Here is a 23320-nt window from a genome sequence, read left to right on the forward strand (position 1 = left end):
TGGCCCGCTCGCCTCCCTCTCCCTTCCTTCGCCTGCTGCTCCCTCCCTCCCTCCCTGCCGTTTCCCCCTCCCCTCCCCTCCCCTCGCCGGCACCGGAGTGACAGGCGCGGGGCCCTCCTCGCCGAAGCTCGGGGCTCCGGCGCTGGCGAATCACAGAGTGGTGGAATCTATTGCCTTTGTCTGACAAGTCATCCATCTCCCAGCGCGGGGAGAGGGAGGGGGTCTGGAGGGGGCTTTGCAGCTTTTAGAGAGACACACACCGGGAGCCGAGGCTCCAGTCTCCGGCCGAGCCTTCTCGCAGCCGCAGCCCACCTGGGGCCAGCCCGGTGCGGCCGGCGCTGCTCAGCTCCCTCCCTCCTTCCCGGCCCTTCGGCCGCGGCGGCGCGCGCCTGCCTTTTCTGGGGGCGGGGGCCCGGCTCGCGCTCTCCCCTCTCCGAGGCGCCCGCTCGGACATCCCGAGGATTGCTACTTCTCTGCCAACTTCGCCAACTCACCCGCACTTGGAGCGGCCCGGCTCCCCGCCCGGCGCCCTCGGGCCGCCCCCCCCTCGGCTCCTCGCCCTCTCCGACCGCCGCCTCTCGGATGACCGGGTTCCAGGGGAGCTGAGCGAGCCGCCTCCCCCGCCCAGCCTCAGCCCTGGCCTCAGCGGCCGCGCGCGCCATGCGCCCCCAGATCCCCCCGGCCCGGCCCGCCGCCCCGGGGCCGCTCTGCTGACCGCCCGGCCCCGCGCCCCGACGGTGGGAAGTTGCGGTCGCTGCGGTTGCAAGCTCCGACCCGCCCGGGAAGCGTCCCCGCGGGGAGCGCAGCGCGGCGCCCCCCGCCCGCCCCGCCGCTGCCGGGCGCCCGCTCACCTCCCCCACCCCCGCCTCCCCAACGTCCCTCCCTTTTCTCCTCAAGTCCTGAAGTTGAGTTTGAGAGGCGACACGGCGGCGGCGGCCGCGCTGCTCCCGCTCCTCTGCCTCCCCATGGATATGCACTGCAAAGCAGACCCCTTCTCCGCGATGCACCGTGAGTACCCGCGCCCGGCTCCTGTCCCGGCTCGGGGTTCCCGTCCTAACCCTATCCTGTCCCGCCCCGCGTGGCCCTGGCCCCCTGCGCTCAGGTCCCACCTTGGGGACCACGCTGGCTTCTCTAGCCCCCCCCCCTTCGTTCTTCCTCTTTCCCCCATTTTCCAGTGTTTTCAAAGCCTCCAGTTTCTCTCTTCTGCCTTATGTTCCTGGTACTTCTCCCTCTACCAGCCTTCCTACCTTCCCTGGTGCCCATCACCTGTCTTCCTTCCTTCCACCTGCTTCTTCTTAGGTCATCGATCCACAGCCCCTGGTCCTGGCTCCAGCCATCCTACTCCCTGGTCACCCTCTTGCCCTGGGCTGGGAGACTAATTGGCAGGCAGTTTTGAGGGGTTTGTGTTGTGGTGTTTGTTCTCTCTCTCTCTCTGTCTCTCTCTCTCTCCCTCCCCCTCCCTCCATTCATCTCTACCTTTCTCAAACTTAGAGTGTGATTGTCCAGGAGGAGACTCCTAACATGGGCAGCTTCAGTGTCAGGACAATCAGGCAGAAGAGTGTGGGGGTGGGGTGCCCCCATCTGACCCTCAGCTCCTAGCACCTCCAGGCCCCGGCAGGACTTCTTGCGAGCTGGTTTGTAATACTTCCTTCCTCTCCTTTTCTTTCCCACCTCCTTCCCTTCTCCTTCCCCTTCTCTTCTCCTTGAGTTGGGAGTCTGAGATTGGCAGGATGTGATGGTCATCTTTCTCCGCCTCTCCCTGGGAGATGCTCTAAAAACAAAGAGGGGTTCCAAGGAGAAATCCAAGTCAGCAAGAGATGGGAGTAGAGGAGCCTGCCAGGCGGCCCCTGGGCACAGCCAAGCTCCGCTTGCAGTTCTGGAGGCTCCTTGCCGGCCTCCCACTCCCTGGTGAAAATGGTCCAGCCAGTGACCTGGCCAGTGGGTAGTCAAAGAGGGAGAAAACGAGGGGGAAAGAACAAAAGGAAGGCAAGCAAATGCCAAAGCTGGGGAGAAAGGAAAGAGAAAAAAAAAAAAAAACAAACAGGGGGAAGGAAATAAAAGAAAGAAAACAGAAAGGATGTTCCAGAAGAAAGAGAAGGGGAGAAAAATGAAAAAATAGAAAAAGAGGGAATTATTTTAATGAAATCTGAATTTATCTAATTCATGTCCTATATCTTTAGCTTGGAGAAGAATTCAGAGATTGTTTTTTGCAGGCTTTTTTTTTTCTCTCCCAGATAAATGAATTCTAAATAGAAAACTTCTCCTCCTCTGTAGATTAATAATTAAGGATGGTTTGTAACTTTTCACAGGGAAACTTTTTTAGACCTGGCTTGGATCGGTGCTCTGGACAAGAGAGCCGAGGAGGAAGAGTTGTGTTTTTCTATAAGCATATAATTAGCGTTACAGGGGGAGCTTTAAAAAATACTCCTGGGATAAAATATATTTTCCTAAAGAATTTCTAAGCACAGCTAATCCAAGTCAGGGCCCTCTGGCCGCGGCGGATCTCTGTGAGCTGAGCCAGAAATCCTGTCTCCTTTTCGGAGTGAGTGGAACCAGGTCGACCCGCCGTCTTCGCCCAGCCCGCCGGCCTCCCTGCTCCGCCGCCTCTGCTCTCGCCCTTCTCTCTGGCTGATTCCGCGGGGAAATCTGCCGAGTCCCGGCCGCCCACTGGGTGTCACTTGGAAACCCAAAGGGGAGCAAGGCGAGCTGAAGGCGGTCGGAGGAAGGAAGAGACCGCGGAGCGAGCGAGCGAGCGAGCAAGCGGGCGGGCGGGCGGGCCAGCAATCAGCCGGAGCCCGAGTCCGCGCCGGCGGCAGTGGCGCATTCCAGGCCCGACTCATCGGCGGCTCCCGGCCCCCTGGCCTGGACTCCTGCCGTGCCCCCTTCCCATCCCCTTCCCTTAGATTGGGGACGAGGGGCCGGGCCCGGAGCCCGGGGAGGCTGAATTATTCATCTTTAATCTGCCCGCAGCTGCCGCCTTTTCATACCGGTAACGCGAGTTCTCCCGGGGCCTAAATTATTGATGGTCGAGGTTTGGAGGGAGGGGAGGGGTGAGGAGTGGGGCTAGAGGTAGGGAGAGTAGCAGGGATGAGGGGCAAAAATCAGAGGTTGTGGCCTCCCTCAGCCTCCAGATCAGAAGCCTCTCCCCAGGGGTTTCGCCGGCCCTTGCTCTCAGCACCCCCAGAAGGGGACGCGAAAGAAACGAGCGGAACACAGATGTCCCCGCTTTCTCCGAAAGTCGGCTGAGGCTAGCAGGGCAGGGGCTGTAGGTTGCCGGTCAGGTCAGGCTGGCCGCTAGAACTCTGCGCTTGGATTGCTCAGGAACTGCGGCTGCGGGTTGATGGCTCTGGGTGCAGGATTTCTAGACTGCTGTAGGCCAGGGAGAACGGGGCGCCGCGCAGCGTCCTCAGGTCTGGCATCCGGTGACCACTTGGGCTCTGAGGTTGAGGGCCCGCGCTGGAGTCGGGTTGGAGACCCAGCGCCCTTGTCCTGGGCGGGAGAGCAAACGCCCTTGCTTCGCGGTGTCCTGGGAGGCTGCCGAGGTCTAAGAGGTCAGAGGGACAGGAGCTGGCTCCGGCTGGCAGCACGGGGTGCCCCGGTGAGCCCTTAGCCTGTCTGGGCCACCTGAGCCATGTTACCTAGGCAAGGCAATGGGTCCCAAGCCTGGCGCAAGGCGGCAGGCAGACAAGCCCCTGCAGCCTGCGTTCTCTGGCTGTTACCGAGCAGAGCGCCCGGCCGCTCTCCGCTGCCTCCCAGTCTCTGAGCGCAGCAGGCTCCGGGCCCCTGCCTCTTCAGCCTTTCCTCCTCCACCTGGCGTTCTTTGAACTTTAGACACTAGGGAGACCAGTGGGAAATATGGCCCCCAAATATATAAATACAGAAAACATAAAGGAAAGGGAAAATCCCGGTCAAAAACCAAAATAAAATAAAAACAAAAACACAGGGAAAGAGGTAGGAAAACTCCAACTCTGATTAAAAATAGATACAAGAGGTAGGGAACAAAAGGAGAGGGGCAGGGACTTAGCCTCTTTCTGTCCTTAGAACCCTTTTGTACTGAGTCCACCGGTCCCAGACACCCCCCCCCCCCAAATCATCTGCCTCCAAGCCCTAGCACGCACCAACGACTCCCCCTTGCTTGCGGCTCAGGCGGGATCCTGCTTCGCGCTGCTTCTGTTCTCTGCTCGGCCCTTCCTTTCCTCTCCTACATTCTTTCCTGCCTGCATTAATTCCCCCTCTTCCCTCTTTCCTCTCACCCTGCTTCTCCATTCCTTCCCTCACTTTCTCCCTTGCGAGGTACTGGCCTTCGAGACGCGTTCTTCCCAGCCCTCTGCCCAGCGTCGCGCTCCCGCATCTCTAACGCCCCGTGGGTTTCAATCCCCAATCCGCCGCGTGGTGTTGACCGGACCACTGTTCTTCCTGGAGTCCGGGATCATGCCCCTGCGCCCTGCCTGCTCCCTTTGCACGTCCTGGGCCGCGGACCCTGACTAATGGCCGGTCCCTGCTGTCTGTGGGGTGTTGTGTTTTTTTCTTGTCTCTCCCCAGCAGGGCACGGGGGTGTGAACCAGCTCGGGGGGGTGTTTGTGAACGGCCGGCCCCTGCCCGACGTGGTGAGGCAGCGCATCGTGGAGCTGGCCCACCAGGGTGTGCGGCCCTGCGACATATCCCGGCAGCTGCGGGTCAGCCACGGCTGTGTCAGCAAAATCCTGGGCAGGTGAGGGCCTCAGAGCTGCCCCTGGGAGACACCTTGCCTCCTTATCCCTCCGCCCTGGGTCTCCAGACCAAGGACTTGGCTAAAAGTCAAGGACGCCAGTGGGAGAGGGGCTATCCAGATACTCAGAGGTATCTAGAGAGCTGCTCCTTTCGGTGAGGGCGCTCAGGTGGTGGCCGCGGCCCCAGGAGCCAGGGCGGAGCAGGGTCACTCAGATTCCGCCCAGCCTCGGGGTTCTCGAGGCTGCCAATTTCCAGCCTTCAGTAAGGGAAGGACTCCTCTTCTAGGAGAGTTAACGCAGACTGGGGAGGGGGGTTGGAGGAACAGGGTGGGGAACGGAAATGGGTCCCCAAGAGAAGAAAAAAATCAGCACTGGGTAGGGGAAAGGAGGGTCCTGGTTCTCAGGGGGCTCTGTGCTCAGTAGGAAAGGGCTGGAGGTGGTGCCTCCGCCATGGTGGGCCTGGAGGCCTGGAATCGTGCTGTTCCTCCAGTTCCTTCCCAATGAAAGTCTGGGCTTTCAGACTCCCAGGGGCGCCTATTCCCGCTGGTGTGCTCACAGCCCCCCTCCCCCGTGACTGCCTTCCCGGAGGGAGTGTCCCTCTCGTCCTCCCCTTCATCCTCCAGGCTATCCCTCGCCCTAGCCACGCGCCCTCTGGAAGCTGGCTCAGCCATGCTGAGTCTTTTCCCTCCACGCTGTTGCCTCGGGTGGGAGAGTGGCTCGGCCGCTCTGGAGCCTGCAGCCTCCCTGCCCCCGCCGTACGTAGCCTGCTTCTCGCTGACCCCGCCGGCCTTCCGGGCGCAGGTACTATGAAACCGGCAGCATCAAGCCCGGAGTGATCGGAGGCTCCAAGCCCAAAGTGGCGACCCCCAAAGTGGTGGACAAGATTGCTGAATACAAGCGACAGAACCCAACGATGTTCGCCTGGGAGATCCGAGACCGGCTCCTGGCCGAGGGCATCTGCGACAATGACACGGTGCCCAGCGTCTCCTCCATCAACAGGTGAGCAAGCCGCCCGGGGCTACCGGCTAGGGGCGGGACTCCAGCTCCCAGCTCTTGCCTACCAGTGCGACTCCCAGCTTGCGGTCTCTGTTCTTTCTCCAGCCTCTGCCCTTGCTCCAGGATCTCAGCCCCAACGTCCTTTGGGCAGGGAGAGGGGACCTGGGAGGCAGAGAGCTAGACAGACAGACAGAGCTGTCTCCAGCTCAGGGCTGGGTATTCCCTGCCAGGCTTCTCCCGCCGGCGTCCTGGAAATGAATCCAAGTGTTTGTGGTAATTAAGACTCCAAGATTACGTGCCTCGGTATCTAGAGACAATCACAGCCCACAGCCGAAGCCTTTAAAATGACCAGTGTCTATTCATCGCTTCCAAACAGACTTCCCTTTCTAAAGGCATGCTCCCTTCTCCAGGGGCAGCCTCCTGTTCTGGCTTCCCCACCCTCCCTGCCAACTCCCACAAAGCTTGCCTCCCAGGAGCCCAGGCCATGCTAGCCAGCTCCGCACAAATTTCCGGCCTATGAGCACCGAGTATCCAGGCCTGCAGAGCAAACGCTAACCACCAGCCAGCAGTTGGCAGGGAGTAGAGAAGCCGGACAAGGAGTGGGGCACCAGGCAAGAAGGGAGAGCTCTGGACCCCGAGGCTCAACTTTAGGGTGCTTAGGGCCAGGACTCAGTCTGCACCAGATGACAGGCTCAGGCACATGGGGACGACATAGGCTGGAGTGAGCCGCACATATAGCTGCACAAGGTAGTCTCCCAATCCCCAAGCTACTCTAGCACACTCTCTGGCAGAACGCACGTGCACACCCCATGTACGCACACCCCCGCCAGTGTGCAAATGGGCCTGTGCTGGGTACAGCACATGCAAACAGCAGTTGGATGCAAGAGCCCAGGATGGCTCCGACATCACGGAGCTGTGCAATCTGACATCAGCAGAGACCCTGTACAAGTTCCAGACTGCTTGGCCGGCCTTTCAACCCCTGCCCTCCCCCCATTTTAAGGCAGATTCCCAAATTAGAAGAGGGTTTCCTACCCTTGTTATTCTTTGCACTTTTCACGGGCTCATTATCAGGACAACTAATAATTCAGATGGTGCCTTTTCCTGAAACTGGCATCACGTATTAAGGTTTTTTTTTTTAATATTTTGCAAATGATATGGAATTATCCCAAATCATCCTGAAAACAGCAGGTAAAATTAGCTGGTAGAATGTACCTTGGCTAAAGAAGATTCCCTCTGCCACACTCGTGCTGTAACGTACTGCGAGGCGACCCCAGAAATTATCCCAGTGTGTGCCATCTGTATTAAAATGGTTATTCAGTTATGAACAGGGTAACATAATACTGATCAGCTAATTATATACCCTCCGAAAACCCTCCAGCTCCCTGGGCCTGGCTCACTAGGTGTTGAAAGCATAGCGGTTTGACATTCAGACACCTTCGGAAGAAGCCCGAGAAAGACTGTGGGTGGTTTGGGAGGGGAATGTGTCTTTTGCATTTAAAAGCCAGAGGAGGCTGGGGAAGCTTTGGGGCCGGGGCAGGATTGGCGGTTAGGGAAGGGCAGGGGACAAAGCATTGTTTTCTGAGCCATCTGGAGACAGCCTCTTGGCTGTCTGCTGGTCCTGGGAGTGAGTTGGAACTGAGATCTTGCGAGGAGAGCAGCCTGCTGAAGAGCAGTGTTGTTGGGACTGGGCGCTGGTGTTCTGGGGGACGTTCCAGAGAAATGCTTGTTGTCAGTGATAGGATTTGCAAGCCTTTGGAGGAACCCAAGACACGCACAGTTAAGGCAATTTGCTTTTCTTGATGGGCAGAGGGCCGGAGCGATCAAAGCAGTTATGGTGGCAGCCTCCCTTGTCTACCACCCCGTCCAGCACCCACCCCCGCCTCTCCCCCAACATATACCCTCTCAGGCTGAGATGTTTTGGGAAGCTGGCTCATGCAAGAGTTTGGGAATGCCCTCATCCTGAAAAGCCACAGAAGACGGGGAACGGGTGACCCCAGGATCAAGCTCAGGAGCCTTGGGGTACTCCACCGGAATTGGGGGGAGGTAAAGGAGTGAGGAGTAGAGAGCGGGTTGAGAGTGGGAAGAGAACAGCCTCAGCTTGACAGCTCTGACCATGGCCCCGTCTGCTCAGCGTGGCGCCCCACCACCTAAGGGGCACAGAGGCTTCCTCGGGTGTGTAGAAATAGCCATCTGTGGGCAGGTGTTGCTGGAGATGGAGAGAGAGTGGGAGGAGAGGAACGGGGAAGCCACGGGCAGCATGGGCAACCAGCCCTGGGCCTGTGGTTAGGCCTCCTGGCTTGCTTTGTCAACCAGGAGCAGTCAGGGTATTCTGGATTTCACTGTGGGACAGAGTCCTACCGTGGTTCAAATTTCGGAGGAAGATTCTTTTTTTTTTTTTAATTTTTTTTTCAACGTTTTTTATTTATTTTTGGGACAGAGAGAGACAGAGCATGAACGGGGGAGGGGCAGAGAGAGAGGGAGACACAGAATCGGAAACAGGCTCCAGGCTCCGAGCCATCAGCCCAGAGCCTGACGCGGGGCTCGAACTCACGGACCGCGAGATCGTGACCTGGCTGAAGTCGGACGCTTAACCGACTGCGCCACCCAGGCGCCCCTCGGAGGAAGATTCTGAGGGCTTCCCAGTGTGCTGCTGAGTTGGGGCTGGAGGGATGCGTCTGGGCCCCCGTGCCCTTAGCTTCATCCTTGTAGGTGCTTTGCTTGAAAGAAGGAAAGGTTTATTCTGAGATTTGTTGGTCCACCCTGAAACCAGATAAAGCGGGATGTTTCTGCCAGCGTTGGTGATGTCGGGAACTTTGTGAATTCTCATCCTCTATAGGAAGAGCCTGGAGACTTTCCTCCGTGCAGAAAGTGCACTGGGGAAAGGGTGGCTCTTGAGTTTAGAGTCTTACTGTTGGTGAGGTGCCCACTCGTCTTAGGTACGTGTAACCATTGTCAGAGTGTGCATGTGCCGGTGGTTGGCAAGAAAGGAAGTCCACACATGCTCACCCACCTGAGCCAAATTGTGAGATTTTTTTTCATTTTCTCCTCCCCAAAACAGATGCTGTTGCCGCACTTGAAATATGCTGTTATGGTTACAAACTCAATTGCTTTTCGTGCCTCTAAAATTGGTTTTGGCTTTCTCTGATCCTGTCGCGATAAAGGCTTGGACATTCAATCCGTACACTCCACTGGCAAATCCTCAGAGAAATACCTCTCTGAGTCAATGGAGTAGGTCAGGGAGGCCTCCCAAAGCCACTCCTGCCCCCGGAGACCACTGTCAAACACCCAGAGGGTTGACTGGATTGCTTAGCATGTGGAACTTTTGTGACTCATTCTTGATGTTGGGTTACTGATTGCTGACCAGGGAGTTGCCAGTTCTTCAGCTTGCACGCTGCCACTGTAGAGGGTGGGTGTTTACGAACAGGTGACTTGAGGTTGAAGCCTGGTGTGGGAAATGGCCTATAGATGGGGGAAGTGATGCTACCGAAGGAGGAAGTCACCCAATTATAACGCTGAGCAATTGACGAGGCAGGAAGGATTCTCCTGATTATGTGCCAGAGTCTCCTGGTTTGGCTGTTGCTCTGGGCAGAGAGTACTGCTCCTTTGAAAGAATAGGCGCAAACTCCAGGTAGAGTCTAGGGTTACGGAGGATCCCCTGAGGGTGCCCCCTTGGAACAAGTCGACAAAAAGGCTGTTGCCCTCTTAACTTTTTCAGCCTGCCCTACACTCTTGGGAGCAGGGCCTTCCCTGCTCCTAGATCTTTGGACTGGACTCTTCCAGAGTCAGTTTCTCGCTGATCACCTGCTACCCACACTCTCTCTCAGCCTGTTTGGCTCTAAGTGAGCACGTTCATTTTCCCAGCAGTGGCAACAGTGGCTTCAAGGCTGCAGTCCCAGGGCTGTTCAAGAATTCCATCCTGTGTCGTTCACAGGCCTCATCAGAGGTCTGGCAGTGGGGTGACAGTCGTGGGCCAGCTGTTCATTCAAAGACTATCCAAACAAGCCAGGAGCCACTCATCCTAGCTGAGGGAATGCTGAAGACACGTAGACATGTTCAGGGCCAGAGCCTGTGTCTGTCTCTCTGAAACCTGGGTTCTACAACATTGCACTTTTGACTCTTAGACCTGACTTGGCCAGAAGGGCAGCTTCACCTGCCCCATCTCCATAGTCGTGGAGCTGTTTCGTGGTCAGGGCTGGTGGTCTCACGCCAAAGAGCTAAGGCAAGTTGGTGAGCTAAGAGGAAGACTTCTCTCCTCAGAAGAATGGGAGAAATAAGGACAGAGAACTTGCCTTCTGTGGCCTGGGACCTACCAGCCACAAAGAGCCCCAAATAGCGAACGAATATGACAGTTTCTGTCTGAGAAGCCTTGCTCACCTGTCGTTCCCCGGGGAGGGCTCTCCCGCTGCTGAGGTCCCCCTGTCATTAGACAAACATGTGTAATAGGCGGGACTGCTGGTCTTATTTCTTAAAACGACCTGGAGTTCTCCCCCCGAAGGGTCATTTTTGTTCCCTTAGTTATGTTAGACTTCTCGGCCAGTGGTTGTATTGGTCTGACTGTTTCTCTCGTTGGCTGGCTCAGAGTGGGCCCTCAGGCCACCAGATGGCTTCAGGTGAGAGCAGTGGCTGGTGGTCCTGAGCTCTTACCTCAGCTGGCAGCTCTGGAGAAGAGGAAGACAGGAGGGCTTGTTCCTAGTGAGAACTCCAGGTAGGTTTTGGAAGGCGATGCAAGGAAGAAAAGAGAGGGAAACTCCTAACTAACTAGCTAAATAGTGTCCCAACTATTTTGAGAACTCAATAAAACAATCACATCAAATATGAAGAGGCATAAATCTTGTGTCTGCACAGGTAACCTACTCAATTGCTTTTATTATCGCTCAGGCTGCCTCCATTTATTACCGTCCACAGCCTGGGCAAAGGAGGTTGCATAGAGGGTGGTCTCCAGTGCAATCCTACACCCTGAGAGGCAACAATCAGCCCATAGAGCCAGGGATTTCGATGGGAGCTCGGGAAGGGCCCATCTGTCTGCATGAAAACCAATCAATAACTCTGTAACCAGAGCCCTTGTCACAGGGAAATGGACAACACAACAGTTCAATACAGGGGCCACAGGGGGAATTAGCCAGTGGAGATGGGGGCCAGGCAGGAGCAGACCCTGGAGAAGGGAAACAGGGTGCCTGGAGAAGGGAAGGTTGGGGAGGGAGTGGGCTGTGGCAGGGGAGAGCAGCGGCTTTGTGTGCATATTGGCAGAATGGGTGAATTATTGTGTAGAGTAGATCCAGGGACGGAGAGGCACTGTTGGAAGTCGGTTTGGGAGGGAACAGTTGGGCTTATTCTGGCGCACGGGAGAGAGTGTGGTTGTATATGTGATGGTATGTGCTTATAGACTAGAACATCACAGATTCCAGAGAAGGAGTGGCAATGGTAGTAACTGGTGCAGAAGGGGAATCGCCACCCCCGACCCCTGCCACCAAGAGCCTGCACCACGAAGAGGGGCTTGGTATGAGCCGAAATGGGATAGGGGTCCTGCTTCCCCGTCTTGTGAGCAGGACTGATAAAGGAATACTGTGTGCCAAGGGCTCCACCATATGCTCCTAGCTTCGGAGATCTCTGGCGGTAGCTACTTTGCAACTTCCCCTCTTAGTTTCAGGTTTGTCCTTAGTCCCCCTTTGTTGCTACCTGGAGCTGGAGGTCCTCACGGCAAGAGGAAACGACGTATATGTATTTCCTTTTCACTTCTGGTCCTTTAAAAGAGTGCACTAAAGTGTTCTAACCTGGGCCACCACCTCTCTGAACCCCTGCTGTTTCCCCCCACTCCCCAAGCCAGTTGTCCAGAGTTCAGACCCTTGCAAAGGAAGCAGTTACAAGTACAGCTTCAGTCAGTGCAGCTCACCAGCCATGTGGGTGAGTCTAGAAAAGAGAGAAGGGCCCGTGACAGATCTGAGGCGTGGGAAACAGTATCTCACGACAATGCCCAAGTAACAAGTGAAACAGATGGGAAATTAAATCACATTGGGTTTATCTATCTACCAGGAAGCCACGGGGTTGAATGGTTTCCTCCTGTTGAGCCTGTTGTTTTGGTGCCATCAAGGTGCAGCTTGCACATATTCACGATGGTTTCTAGGCATAGAGGTTGACATCTTCAGTGCATGTGGATTTGTATATGTATGTGTGTGCCATCCCGTGTCTGCTCTTTGGTAAAAGGGCGAGGAGGCCAAGAGCAAAGGGAGGAAGGCCCACAGGACGTGACCTACAATCACTGACAGAGGCTGGACACCTTGTCTCTGGCCCACCAGTTTAACCAGTGATGCAGTCATGGGGCCATTGGCTGCTAATAGGACTCAGCTGAAGATTCTTTGTTTTGTAATTTGGGCAAACCCAGGTCAAATTTTCCTTCAGTCTTTATTGGCACTGTAACACTCCATGGTCCAGTTAGCCCCCCAAAAGAGTGCCCTGGCTACAGTGATGTCACCTTTGTAGTGGAGAGCTGAATGGTCAGCGGTCCATCTTCTCTTAGATACCTGACTCCCAGCCCAGTTGGCAGGACTAGTTAGGGGCCAACTGCACAAGCAGCCGAAAAGATGCTCTTCCCAGTGGGTCTCCTTCCTATAGACTTGTGTCACAGAGACCCACCAAGGAGTGTGGGTCCCTCCAGCAGGAGGCATGGCAGCAGCACTGGGGCATGGTCATTGGCAGAGCTCTCCCAAGGACCAGGCCCTGGGCCCAGCTTCCAAGTCCTTCCCAAGTAACCCAGATGCCAGGAAAAGAAAGGAGAGGCTATGTGTGAGAACCACGTAAATGGGAACTGGAGTGGGCTTGGAGACCAGGAAGGGCATGAAGGCACAGGCAGATGCCTGGGGGCTCCAGAGAGGGCTGGGCCTCGGGGAGCTGTTGGGAGTGGGAAATAAGAGGAGAGTGACCGAGCACTGGAGGAGAAGGGGCAAGGCCTTGTGCAGTTCCCTGTGGGAACTCCTGGGTGGGAGAAGAAGGTATGTCGAGGGGAGGTATGGAGAGGGGAGAGGCTGTAGAGCCACGTTCCTCTTGTAGCCCATCCTCAACAACCACACACACACACATACACACACACACACACACACACACACACACACACACACTGGACTCTGTCTTTTGGTTTCTGAGGGATAATATATATGATAAGGAAGTATTTTGTGTTTTTCACATAACAGTGAGAGAAAATGAGACTTGCTGACCTTCTAGAGAGGTCAGGTTTACCGTAGGGACGTGGATGGAGGAGGGTAGGGCTGCAGGAGGTGGGATGGAGCTGGTGAGAGCTGGACGAAAAAGGGCCTGGAATATGCAGGCCCAGCCCAGAGGCAGGAAGATTTGGGGTTTAAAAACTCTGTGCTGGGCAAAGAAAACACCATTTCTGGCCTGATTCAGTCCATGGGCCCTGGTCTGCAGCCCCAGGGCTGTGTAACAAGACATAGCTTCTCTTCTCTGCTTCAGACCAGAGGGGTAGCAGGGCAGGTGCAGGGGTGCAGGTGGTACTTCCTGAGCCCCTTGGTCCAGGAGCCCCTGAGGGAGGGAGGTGGAGGGGACATCCACTCTCTGCCGTGAGGGCAGGAGAGGGTGAGGCGGGAGTGGGAGAGGAGGACAGAAGTCAGAAGGAAGGCTGAAGAGTGAGGAAGGAGGCGGGGAGGCTGAGGGGCAAAAGGAAGAGGCCTCTGAGCTGGCTTGGCCTGAGGAGAATGGAGTGAATGGCGGGAGTACAAAGCAAGGAGCTCCAGAAGCTTGAAAATTGGGCTGGATCCCGTGCATCTCAGCCAAGGGCCTCTAGTAGAGCTTGGAGGCAGTTGGAGGGACCGTCAGCTCTGGACAGCTGGTAGACCAGGCTAAGGGCGGGGGGGGGGGGGACTCAGGAAGCTTAGAAGGTGGGAAAGGAGAGAAGGGAGGCCAGCCAGGAGAGGGAGAGGTGTCAGAGTGAAGGAGGTGGCACGGGAGGTCAAGTGGCGGGAGCCGGGGCTCAGGGCCGCCCGCACCAGGCAGCACACAGCACCAGGCGGGCTGGCGGCCGCTGCAAAGCTGCTGCAGGTGTAGCTGCTGCAGCCTGGTCCCCGCAGAAGGGAGAGTGGGAGGGAAGCCAAGAGGAAGGGAGAGAGGTCCTCACTTCCTAGGTGTTCCAGAGTGGAGCCCCTTCCACCTGGGAGCCTCTGGCCGCTTTGCTCAGGGCTTCCTCTTCTGCCTGCCTTCAGCCCTGCCCGAACTTCTCTGCAGTGAGCTCCCTCTGCAGCCATTCAGGAACAGAGGAAGCCAGAGGACGCCGGGAGCAGCTCCTGGCAGGAGTGGCGGAGAGGCTGTAGGACAGGGCAGCAGGCCGGAAGGGGGACTGTCCTCACCTTGTAGGCACAGTAAGGTCACAAAATCAGAGAGGAAGGGCTCAGAGGACTGCGGGAGGAGAAAGGAGGGCAGGAAGGGAGAGCAGTGGCAGCCCCAGAGCTTGAGCAAATGGGAACAAGCATTCCCTGCCCCGATGCTCCCTCTTGGCGCCAGGGTCTTTGCTGGGCTGGTGGAGGAAGCTTCAGGAAACCGGGAGCCTCGTGGGCAGTGTCTGGCTCGACAGGCCCCAGGGATGGTCAGGGAGGAGACCTTCATCCTGCCCCTTATCTTGTGACTTTCCATCCTGATTGTCGAGGGCGAGGTGGCACCTGCCGTGTGCATCATACCAAGAGAAGTTGGTGACGGTGTGTCAAGGGCCTCTGTGTGGCTCTGTCGTGGGGAGAGTCTGGGAACTTTGGCAAGAGTGTGTGGGTCCAGCTGAGCGTAGCATTCACGCCCTGGGAAGCTGTCTACCTGGTGCTGGTATTCCAAGGAGCTCTTAGAAGGAGTCGGGCTTATCAAACGGGGAGCTGGTGGCTTCTTACTCAGAGGGTTTGCGGCTGAAGGGATCGTTTGGTCTCAGAATGAAAGTCTCTGCCGTCGCTTGGACAACTTGCCCGTTTGGGACGTTAGCAAGCGTTACCTGGCAAGCGTGAGTTGAATGGACGGTAGAGCTCCCGCTAGGCTGAGGAGTAGGGTTTCCGGTCAGGTCCGCAGGGTCCCGACACACTCAGTCTGAACGCGGGCACATGTGCGTGTTCTCTGCTAGGCGTGAGGGTGTAGAGTGGTGTGCGAGGGCCAGGTCGCTACCGGGAGCACAGTCGTGGTGCGTGGTTTGCGTCTGTTGAGATCCTCGAGGCGGGTGTGCATCTAGGTAAGGACACAGGTCAAGCGATTTATCTCCTTTTTTCATCTGCAGAGAGGAGACCTCCCCTCCCTCCCCCTATCCCTTACCTTTTTCCTTCCTCTCTCTCCTTCTCCTCGGGTTAGCTGGTTTGGGTTAGGAGGCCAATCTCAGTAGACTCTAATTGAAGAGGGAAGAGAATGTGATAAGATAAGGAAGGCCATCCACGCTCTGGGGACCAATAGAGGTTTCATGTTCCCCCACTCCGCTCGGCTTCTCTAGGGAGCTGACACCAGGGCAGGCGGCCTTCCCACACACTGTGACTGTCTGGCCTCTGGCAGAGCCAGAGAAAATGAAGTATCCCTTGGGGTCAAGACTCAGGTTCCTTTCCCAGTCACCATGGGTCTGGCCGGGGGGAGGCCCTGACCAAAGAGGAAAAAGGGGTAGAAGAGAGACGGCCTAAGACAGGAGCAGTGAGAAGCGGAGGTGACTGACACCGGTCAGCTCCAACTAAAGCCTGGTTTGGGGGCCACAGAAATGGACTGAGTATGTGTGTTGGGAAGGGAGGTCATTTTTTTTTTATTGGAGAAGAGGCTCTGAAGCCTTTCGGCCGGTCTGCTGGGCTGAGCACTCAGCTCTGTTCAGAGGTACAGGCCTGGTTTTGTCCAGGTCTTCCTAGAAATAGTGTCCAGCCCTCACTCTTATGCCCCCTGCCCTCCAGCCCCAGCACATATGCATTCGCCTCTTCCCCCTCCCAACCCTTCCCTTAACTTAGCTCTGAGGATTAGGTAGTTCCTGGACCCAGGGAGGCAGCCTGGAGATTCCTTAGGAGATGACCTCCCAGGGTGGGTACAAAAAAAGTTGAGAGAAATTCATTTCATGGCCAGTGGCTGCTTAGAAAAGGCGATTCCAGCATACGAATGTGATAAATGTTAACTGAGCATTAATCGCATTAAAGAGGGCCCTATAAACTTTTCATTTCTAATTAAATTCGTCCAGTGATGCTGCCCAAGCGAGTACTCTGGGCCTTTGTTTATGTGGAAAATTAAAATGCAAATACAATGGGATTTATTTCCAGGAGTGGAGTGATGGGCTGGCCCCTCTGGCTACTGGTCTCCAGGCCTGTCCGGCCAGGTAACTGCTTCTTTGGAAGTGCTGTCCCCCTTGGGACACATTCTGGTGTGAAGGGAGAGGACAGAGTTCAAGGTCAAATAGAATTAGCAATGAGGAAGTGTGGAAAGATTTGCAGAGAGGGAGAAAAAGGCAACAGATGACCCAGAAATATAGGAAGGCATTGCCCTGGTCCCCCCCACCCCCACCCCCACCACTTCAAACTCACACCTCTAAGAGAAGAGATCCCTAAAATCTTGCTTGGGAATAATGTCATCACAAGCCTCTGCTGCAGCTCTGGGATAAAGGGTGTACGTGGGAGGGAGAATTTGGAGGAATCAGCCCTGCCAGGCATATGTGGGCCTCCTCCTAAAAGAACTGAGTGGTCATCAGCAGGGAAGGCCCTGGGCCTGGATTTATCTGCAGCACCTTGAGGGTGGGCTGCTGTCCACATCAGGGTTTCACTGATCTCTTCCTGCCGGTGCCAAACGGCATTGACACAGGGCAGTGGAGCATAGAACCGAGGACGCTGTGCAGGCACGCCCGCCGCACGCAGCCTTGTCGTGTGTAGGGAGAGCCGGTCGCTCATAAGAATAAACAAATGTCCCTTGCAGGGAGTCCTTTAGTGCCACGATGCCTTTGATAAAAAGCAGTAACCCTAAATACTGTTGAATGGAGCGATCTAAAGTTCCTATTTACTAAAACATAAATTAAGTCAAGTGGAGAGAAAACACGGGTAAGGAAAATCGTGTGGGTAGATCAGTAGCGACACTGAAAGATCGCTGTGCTGCTCCATGGATAAGGAAGTTGTAAACAGCATTAAAAAGTAGAGAGGGAAAGAAAATGGAAGTAGAGAGATGATAAAAGGCAGAGCACTAAATCACAAGTAGGGGTACGTGCACAAAGTCACAAACCAGATTTACACCAAGCGTTGCAAAATCTACAGCTTGGACTGACAACACACAGAGATACTCTGCACCTGGGCACGCAGGCATCCAGAGAGTGGATGGGGCCATGTCAGCACCAAGAGGCTGGATGTGGCCGCAATGTGGTCTCTCCCTGCCGGACAAGGGGACTGATTCATTAGCTCCGCCATGCAGGGATCTGACTGGTCCGGTTCTGCAGACGGTCCAGGATACAGCCTTAGGACGTTTTTTAAAGGTCTCTGAGTACATGAGGCTCTTGTGAACTGGATCCACGTTCTAACGGATCTCCAAGATGGAGTCTGATTGACTAGTTTCGTTAAATAGCTTGCTACCCCTGTTCTCTTTAGTCTGTTTTATTCTGGGTTGTTCTTGTCCTTTTTAGTGTTCACTTACATCTCTTAGAAACGTATGAGCACTTGCTGACAAACAGGTAAATGTGACAACTCCCAAACATCTGAACGAAAATCAAAGCTTTAGTCAATCGTCTGTAAGGGTTGTCAATAGGATGCCAAATATCTGGTGATTTAGAGACATCACTGATCAAATTTCTTAGTTTTTATCCAGGCGCAGCATCAACACTCGTTTTCATTCCACTGGTGTTGCATTTCACTGGAAAACACCTGTTTCCAGAGGGAAGTATTGTAGGCGACAAAGCGTTGTGGTTAGAAAGCATCTTTGATGCATTTGGGTCTGGCTTCTGGTTTAAAAAGAGGCTGGTCTTGACCAGAAAGTCAGGTGGAGAGCTGGTACTTAGAGCGCTTAGCATCTGGACAAGTACAGCTGATGGACACTTGCCCCGGAAGGTTGGTTGGGAGGGCAAATCGCCTTGTCCAAATAAGGGTAAACTGTCTGGTAGGCCTGGCTTCCATAAGGGGATCCTTTTTGCCACCTTAAAGGGGAGTATCAGGTGCTTAGTAGACATGGCCTTTCATTCATTTATACTTTCATTTGTCCATCCGGAAAACCTTTGCTAAGCACCTGCCATATACCAAGCAATTCATGCAAACCTTTGTAACCCAGAAAAAGTAAGAAAATGGGCTCTAGGAGAGATTTCTGGAGTTTGAAGCAAGCTTCCCTGCTCACTGGCTGCGTGGTTACAGGTCAATCTCATCTCCTCCCTGGACCTCAGCCTCTCCACCCCTCTAGCACGGAGATAACCACACAGTTCTGTCATAGGTGCTTGTGAGGGTTATGTGAGTTCATCCACATAAACCTGCTTAGCATTGCACCTGGCACGAAGCAAGTGCTCAATAAATGTTAGTTATTATTGTGGCAGTCGTAGCCATCAAGTGTACATTTCTTGCTATGTGTCTGTGTCAATGTGTGTGAGTTCTGGCCTGTGTGTGCACAAACAGTGAACTCTTTTAAATAAAAAGCTCGAGTTGAAAGGATATTCTGTGAACAGAAATGTGTATCATGAATGCCGGTGAGAATTATGGTGCTCTCTGGGCCCAGCCGGATTGAGGAAGGGGCCTGTGTGCAGGCCCCTATGTGTGTGCAGGGAAAAAGCGCTCTGAGTCACTTACCTGAGCACTGAACAGAATTAGTCAGATAATTGCCCCCTTTGTCCACGTTGTTGGAGAGCCCAGCCTGTGTGTGTGTGTGTGTGTGTGTGTGTGTGTGTGTGTGTGTGTAAACTTCATATGCCTGCACACTCCTTCTCTGGAATGAGCTTACTATTGCTTGAGGAGTTGAAGGTTGGCATTTTCTGGGCTTCATGGCATTTTCACGGGTTGTGGTGCTTTGCATTTTATAGGGTTTTTTTTTTTTAAGATAAAATGAAACGGTAGTGGGAAAAAAATCCTTATTTGATGGGTTTGAAGGGTTCCTCTGATTCTTAAATGTCAGAGGGAAGAGAAGGGAGGTAAACAGGAAGAGGAAGGAAAGAGAGAAGAGAAAGTAGAGACAAGATAAAGGATAAAGAGAGAGGTGAGGGGGAAGTAAGCAAATATTTGACAAGTTCAAACTGATCTGTCTACTATTGTCCCACATATCTGGATGTTCCAGGGAACCATAGGAGGTTGATAATCACTGCAGTTATTTTCACTGCTAAGGGCTAAAAGATTTTAAGAAGCAAATTTAGGAGAAAATTTCACTTTGGGCTTGATGTATGAACACATTGAGCAATGGCTCCAAGTAACGACAACTACAGATTCTTTTTACCCTACACGCAATAAGAACAAAAGTGAAAACCAAAGTTCTCCAAACCCCCGATGATGTGTTCTGTCTCCCCACCTCTATGGAAAGGCCCGTGGAATGAGGCCAAGGCCCAATCCCATTCTTGCCTGTAGTTTTCCCGGCCCCTTTGGTCTGGGTGGGTAACCAAGTTCAGCTCAATGGACTTTCATAAGATCCACACGCAACTGCCTTAATATTCACTGATCTGATTTCCTTCTTACCCCTTCCTTATTTCCCAATTTGACACCTGGATTTCACTATCCCTTATTTATACCTATTGGCTGGCAAAGGTTCTGACTTTTAAAATTAGAAAGCAAATATTTTACATGAGCTAAATTTGAACCCTGAGGACTCAATTACCCTTGAATTTTTTTCATAAGTATAAAATGCCTAAGGGCCACCACCTTCCTTTCCGCCTATTCATCCTTGCGGGGCTGGATGCAGCCCTCTGTATGGAGACAGGCAGTGGCGAAATCTGTCATCGCCCAGCCCCTGCCGCTGTCCAAAGGGACCGGAAGGTCGAGGAGGGAGCTACCCCCTGCCTCCACACTACCTGACTGAAGTTTTTACACTTCTCCGCTTAGATCACACACAGCTTTACTCATCTTGGGGTTTTAGGTATGTTAGCACATGTGTGTACACGCTTGTACACATGCAGAGGCCAATCTATGGCTGCTTTACTTGGTAAGCCCTTTTGTTCATAATAACAGTAGCTAACAAGTGCTTACTATAGTAGAAATCATTATAAGCATGTTGCATGTATTAATTGATTTAAGCCTCGTAAACAACCCCATAGGGCTTTATAGGATTGTTTATAGATGAAGTAACTGGAGTTTAGTGACGTTAAGTAAGTTACTCAGGTCACAAGGCTAAGCAGCAGAACTAGGATTTGAACCCAGGCGGTACTGGCTCTAAAACCTATGTGTTCATCCAGCACTCCACCCTTCAGATCGCCTTCGCCATCAGAGGAAGAGCAGGTGTCTGCAGTCTCTTGCAGGGCTCTGTATATCTCGCAGCCTCACACCCAGCGATGTAGTTACACATTTCCTGACAAGCTCAGAACAAAGACCCTGAACCTTAGTAGAAAGTTATGCCTAGTAGGTGTTGCTGTACTCTTCCATGGTGTGTGTGTGTGTGTGTGTGTGTGTGTGTGTGTGTGTGCTCACGCGTCCGCGGCCTGGTGAGTGCAGGCCGCTGCTGAGCCACATCATCTGGGGATGCTGGGAAGGAAGAAGGTGCTGATGGCCAGAATCCCAGAGAGGAGGGGACTGGGGAACTAGGATTCCTGTTGGACTTGGGTTCATGTTCCTTGGAATCGGGGAGTTTACTCCCATCTATCCTCCTCTACACAGGCTTGGAGGCTTAACTTTCCACATGAGGCAGATGTAGGGAGGGTGGCCCCAGGACCTGTGTCAGTGTGGCCAGGTCAGAAGTGTCCCATGGATCAGGGGCAGTGTGCTTCCAACAGAACAGAGCCGTGCTTCTGGTCATCAAGAAGAGATCTGTCCCTCATCTCTAGAATCTTCCTTCTGGAAAGCAGCAGTGCAAATGACCAGGTCGAAGTAAGCTAAAAAAGCTAAAGGGTGGGCCCTCTCGCCCGCCTCCCGCCACCACACCGAGAAAGCAATTACCGAATCATACAGCACCACCCAGATCCAACATCATTACTCAACCCACATCACCAAGGAGACACCCATTAACCTAATATCTGAGACGTACATTACAAAAAAAAAAAAAAAAAAGCTGATATGATCAACGAACACAATAATTCAAAGCTGAGACGCAGACATTGCTGCTAAACAATACTCAAATTCCTCCAGCTCAGTGTGACACAAAGTGCAGTCACCTCAATGTCATATCACAAAACACCAAGTAACAAACCTCACGCCGGCTGCAGGAACGCGTCCGGCCACAATGCGTTACAACGTACACCCAACACAATTCAAACTCTGCATCCCACCGGCGCACCCACACGCAAAGGCTGAAATCATGCGGCCACCAGAGCAATAGTAAACGCGACTCAGACAGACACAGCAGTGGACCTGGAAGCACAGCACCCGGCCCTTCTGCACACCCAGCAGAAACCGGTCCCCGCCGCAGCCTCCCCAAGCTCAGCGTGCTCTTGACCCCCAAGCTCAGCGCAGCCTGCCAGAAAGCAGCAGCACCATCCGGTTTCTCCAGCAGGTGGATGTGTCCAGACCATCACCTTCAATAAGGCCTCCGGGCCCTGGTTGCTAGTAAGAGAATAAACTGTCCCCTGAGCCTGCTTCCTGAGACAGGACGAACCCCGCTCTGTCCTGGTTGGGGTTTAATAAGACTTTGCTGTTACTGAGAACGACAGAGCTCCGGGGAGGGAGGGAAAGGTGGGGGAGGACTGGGAGGGGGCTCACCAGGCTGGGTGCGGGATTCCCCTTCCTCCACCAAGCCCTGCCTTCCGTGGCCATTCCAGAGCCGAAGCCCTCTTGCTGGGTGTTCACTGAGTATCGATTCAGTCTGCAAGCAATTTTAATATTTCTTCAGGGACTTTCCAGCAACAGCACAAGTCATTAATTCACCCTCCCAAATTGCTTATTCAATAGCAGGAACATGGCTCCTGAATAAAGTCCCAGAATTTATGTGACTCGCACGAGTCAGGAGGTCAAACAACTGTTATGGAGCGAAGTTAAAAATCCAAATAAAATATTGACACTTTTTTGGGGAGGGGGAGGGGGGGGGACGTAAAGGTATTTAAAATAGGTTTTTGTTGCAATGCCCCCAGGATAAAGAATGGAAGGAGACTGAAGACAAGTTGGAGTTTATAAAATCAATGGAATTTATTGCACATCTACTTGGCATTTAATAATTCTCTCATTTCCACATCCCCTGCACCCCATCCTAGCCATAGACAGAAAGATACACAGGTGTACAAGTGCACATTTATGCACATCAATACTGGTTCACGGACCAATATAAAAACACAGTTGTGATGTGAGAATCTAGACGCCCTGGGAAGGGACCAGTGATAAGTGTGACTGCGGCTTCCATGTTTGGCAGAAATAGGCATAACTGGGGCAGAAATTCATGAAGTAGGTTTTGATAAATATATCCAGTATTATAAATCTTGGATCAATGCATCAGAGCAGACATGAATATAAAGATACACTAATCATGGAAGTAGTTTCTAGAAACATAGAAACCGAGAAACACTTCTGTGTGCGGTTTCGCCACGCGATCATGTACATGATTTGAAAACTTGAGAGACAGATAAACAGATGGATGCAGAGAATTTGGAAACTCTACACCCAAACCTACCAGTGCATATAAAACACTGAAACCATAGACACTTAACCTAAAATTGTGGTTCGTTACACGGACGTGCTGCTCATCAAATACAGGGGAGAGGTTAAGCATGTTTGGAATCACTGCTGTATGCAATTTCTGTTTATTGTCTCCACATACATTTGCTCAGTTGTCCAGATCGCAGAGGCGAGAAGACTGTAGGGGAAATTTGTTCATGCCCAAATAGTTAATAAACACAGATAGCTATTAATGTAGAAATTTCCAGGAGAGGTAAGATGGTTCAGCCTATCCACACTGGAGTCCCAAGCCTGTACCCAAAGTCTGGCTCCAGTGCTGTTCAGCACGTGACCTTAGGCGAATTGCTCAGCCTCCTTGTTGTCGCATTGGTGTAAGAGACAACATGCGTATTTGACAGAGTTGTAGTTCAGATTTGAATGAGAAAATGCACTTGTCACAATGCCTGTCAGTTAGTGAATATGAAATAAATTTTAGTTATTTTTTTTGCCGTTATTATATGCAGCTCTTCTATTCAGGGCCAGCCTCTCATAGATTCTATCATCTGTTCTTGATATGAGTTATTCTACCCAGTGGTTGGCAGCGTGGGTTCTGGAGTCAAGCTCCCAGGTCTAAATCCTGGCTCTGCTACTTACCAGCTGTGTGCGCTTGGGCAAGTGACTTAACTTCTCTGAGCCTCAGCTTCCACGTAGAATAGGGATAATAATCTTTGTAAGAAGTTGTAATAAATAAATTAAATAATCCACCTAAAGTGCTTAGCACAGTGCCTGGTACATGGTGAGCATATATTAGCTCACTATATCCCTTAAGGTGTCATCCTTGGTATTAATAATAACATTCAGTTGTTTTTCAGCAAATAGTTTTTTTCTTCAAAAAATTTTTAAAATTCTGCAAATAGTTTTGAAATACTGACATCATGGGGGCGCCCT

The 23320-nt window shown here is 53.2% G+C and overlaps 1 protein-coding gene across 2 annotated transcripts in view; it reads left to right on the plus strand.

Annotated features, from left to right (window-relative positions):
- Positions 1-250: 250 nt before the first annotated feature.
- PAX2 (paired box 2) overlaps positions 251-23320 on the plus strand; it is an 80809-nt gene continuing 57739 nt past the window's right edge. The window contains exons 1-3 of one of the 2 annotated variants that reach the window (XM_049646504.1): positions 251-1008; positions 4543-4711; positions 5511-5708. In XM_049646504.1, the coding sequence (XP_049502461.1) occupies positions 966-1008; positions 4543-4711; positions 5511-5708 (410 nt within the window). In that variant the 5' untranslated portion in view covers positions 251-965. Of the gene's footprint in view, positions 1009-4315; positions 4712-5510; positions 5709-23320 lie in introns of those variants that run through there. The other variant, XM_049646505.1, reaches the window with a different exon arrangement.

This window comes from Panthera uncia, chromosome D2 (assembly GCF_023721935.1).
Source record: "Panthera uncia isolate 11264 chromosome D2, Puncia_PCG_1.0, whole genome shotgun sequence".
Classification (NCBI taxonomy): domain Eukaryota; kingdom Metazoa; phylum Chordata; class Mammalia; order Carnivora; family Felidae; genus Panthera; species Panthera uncia.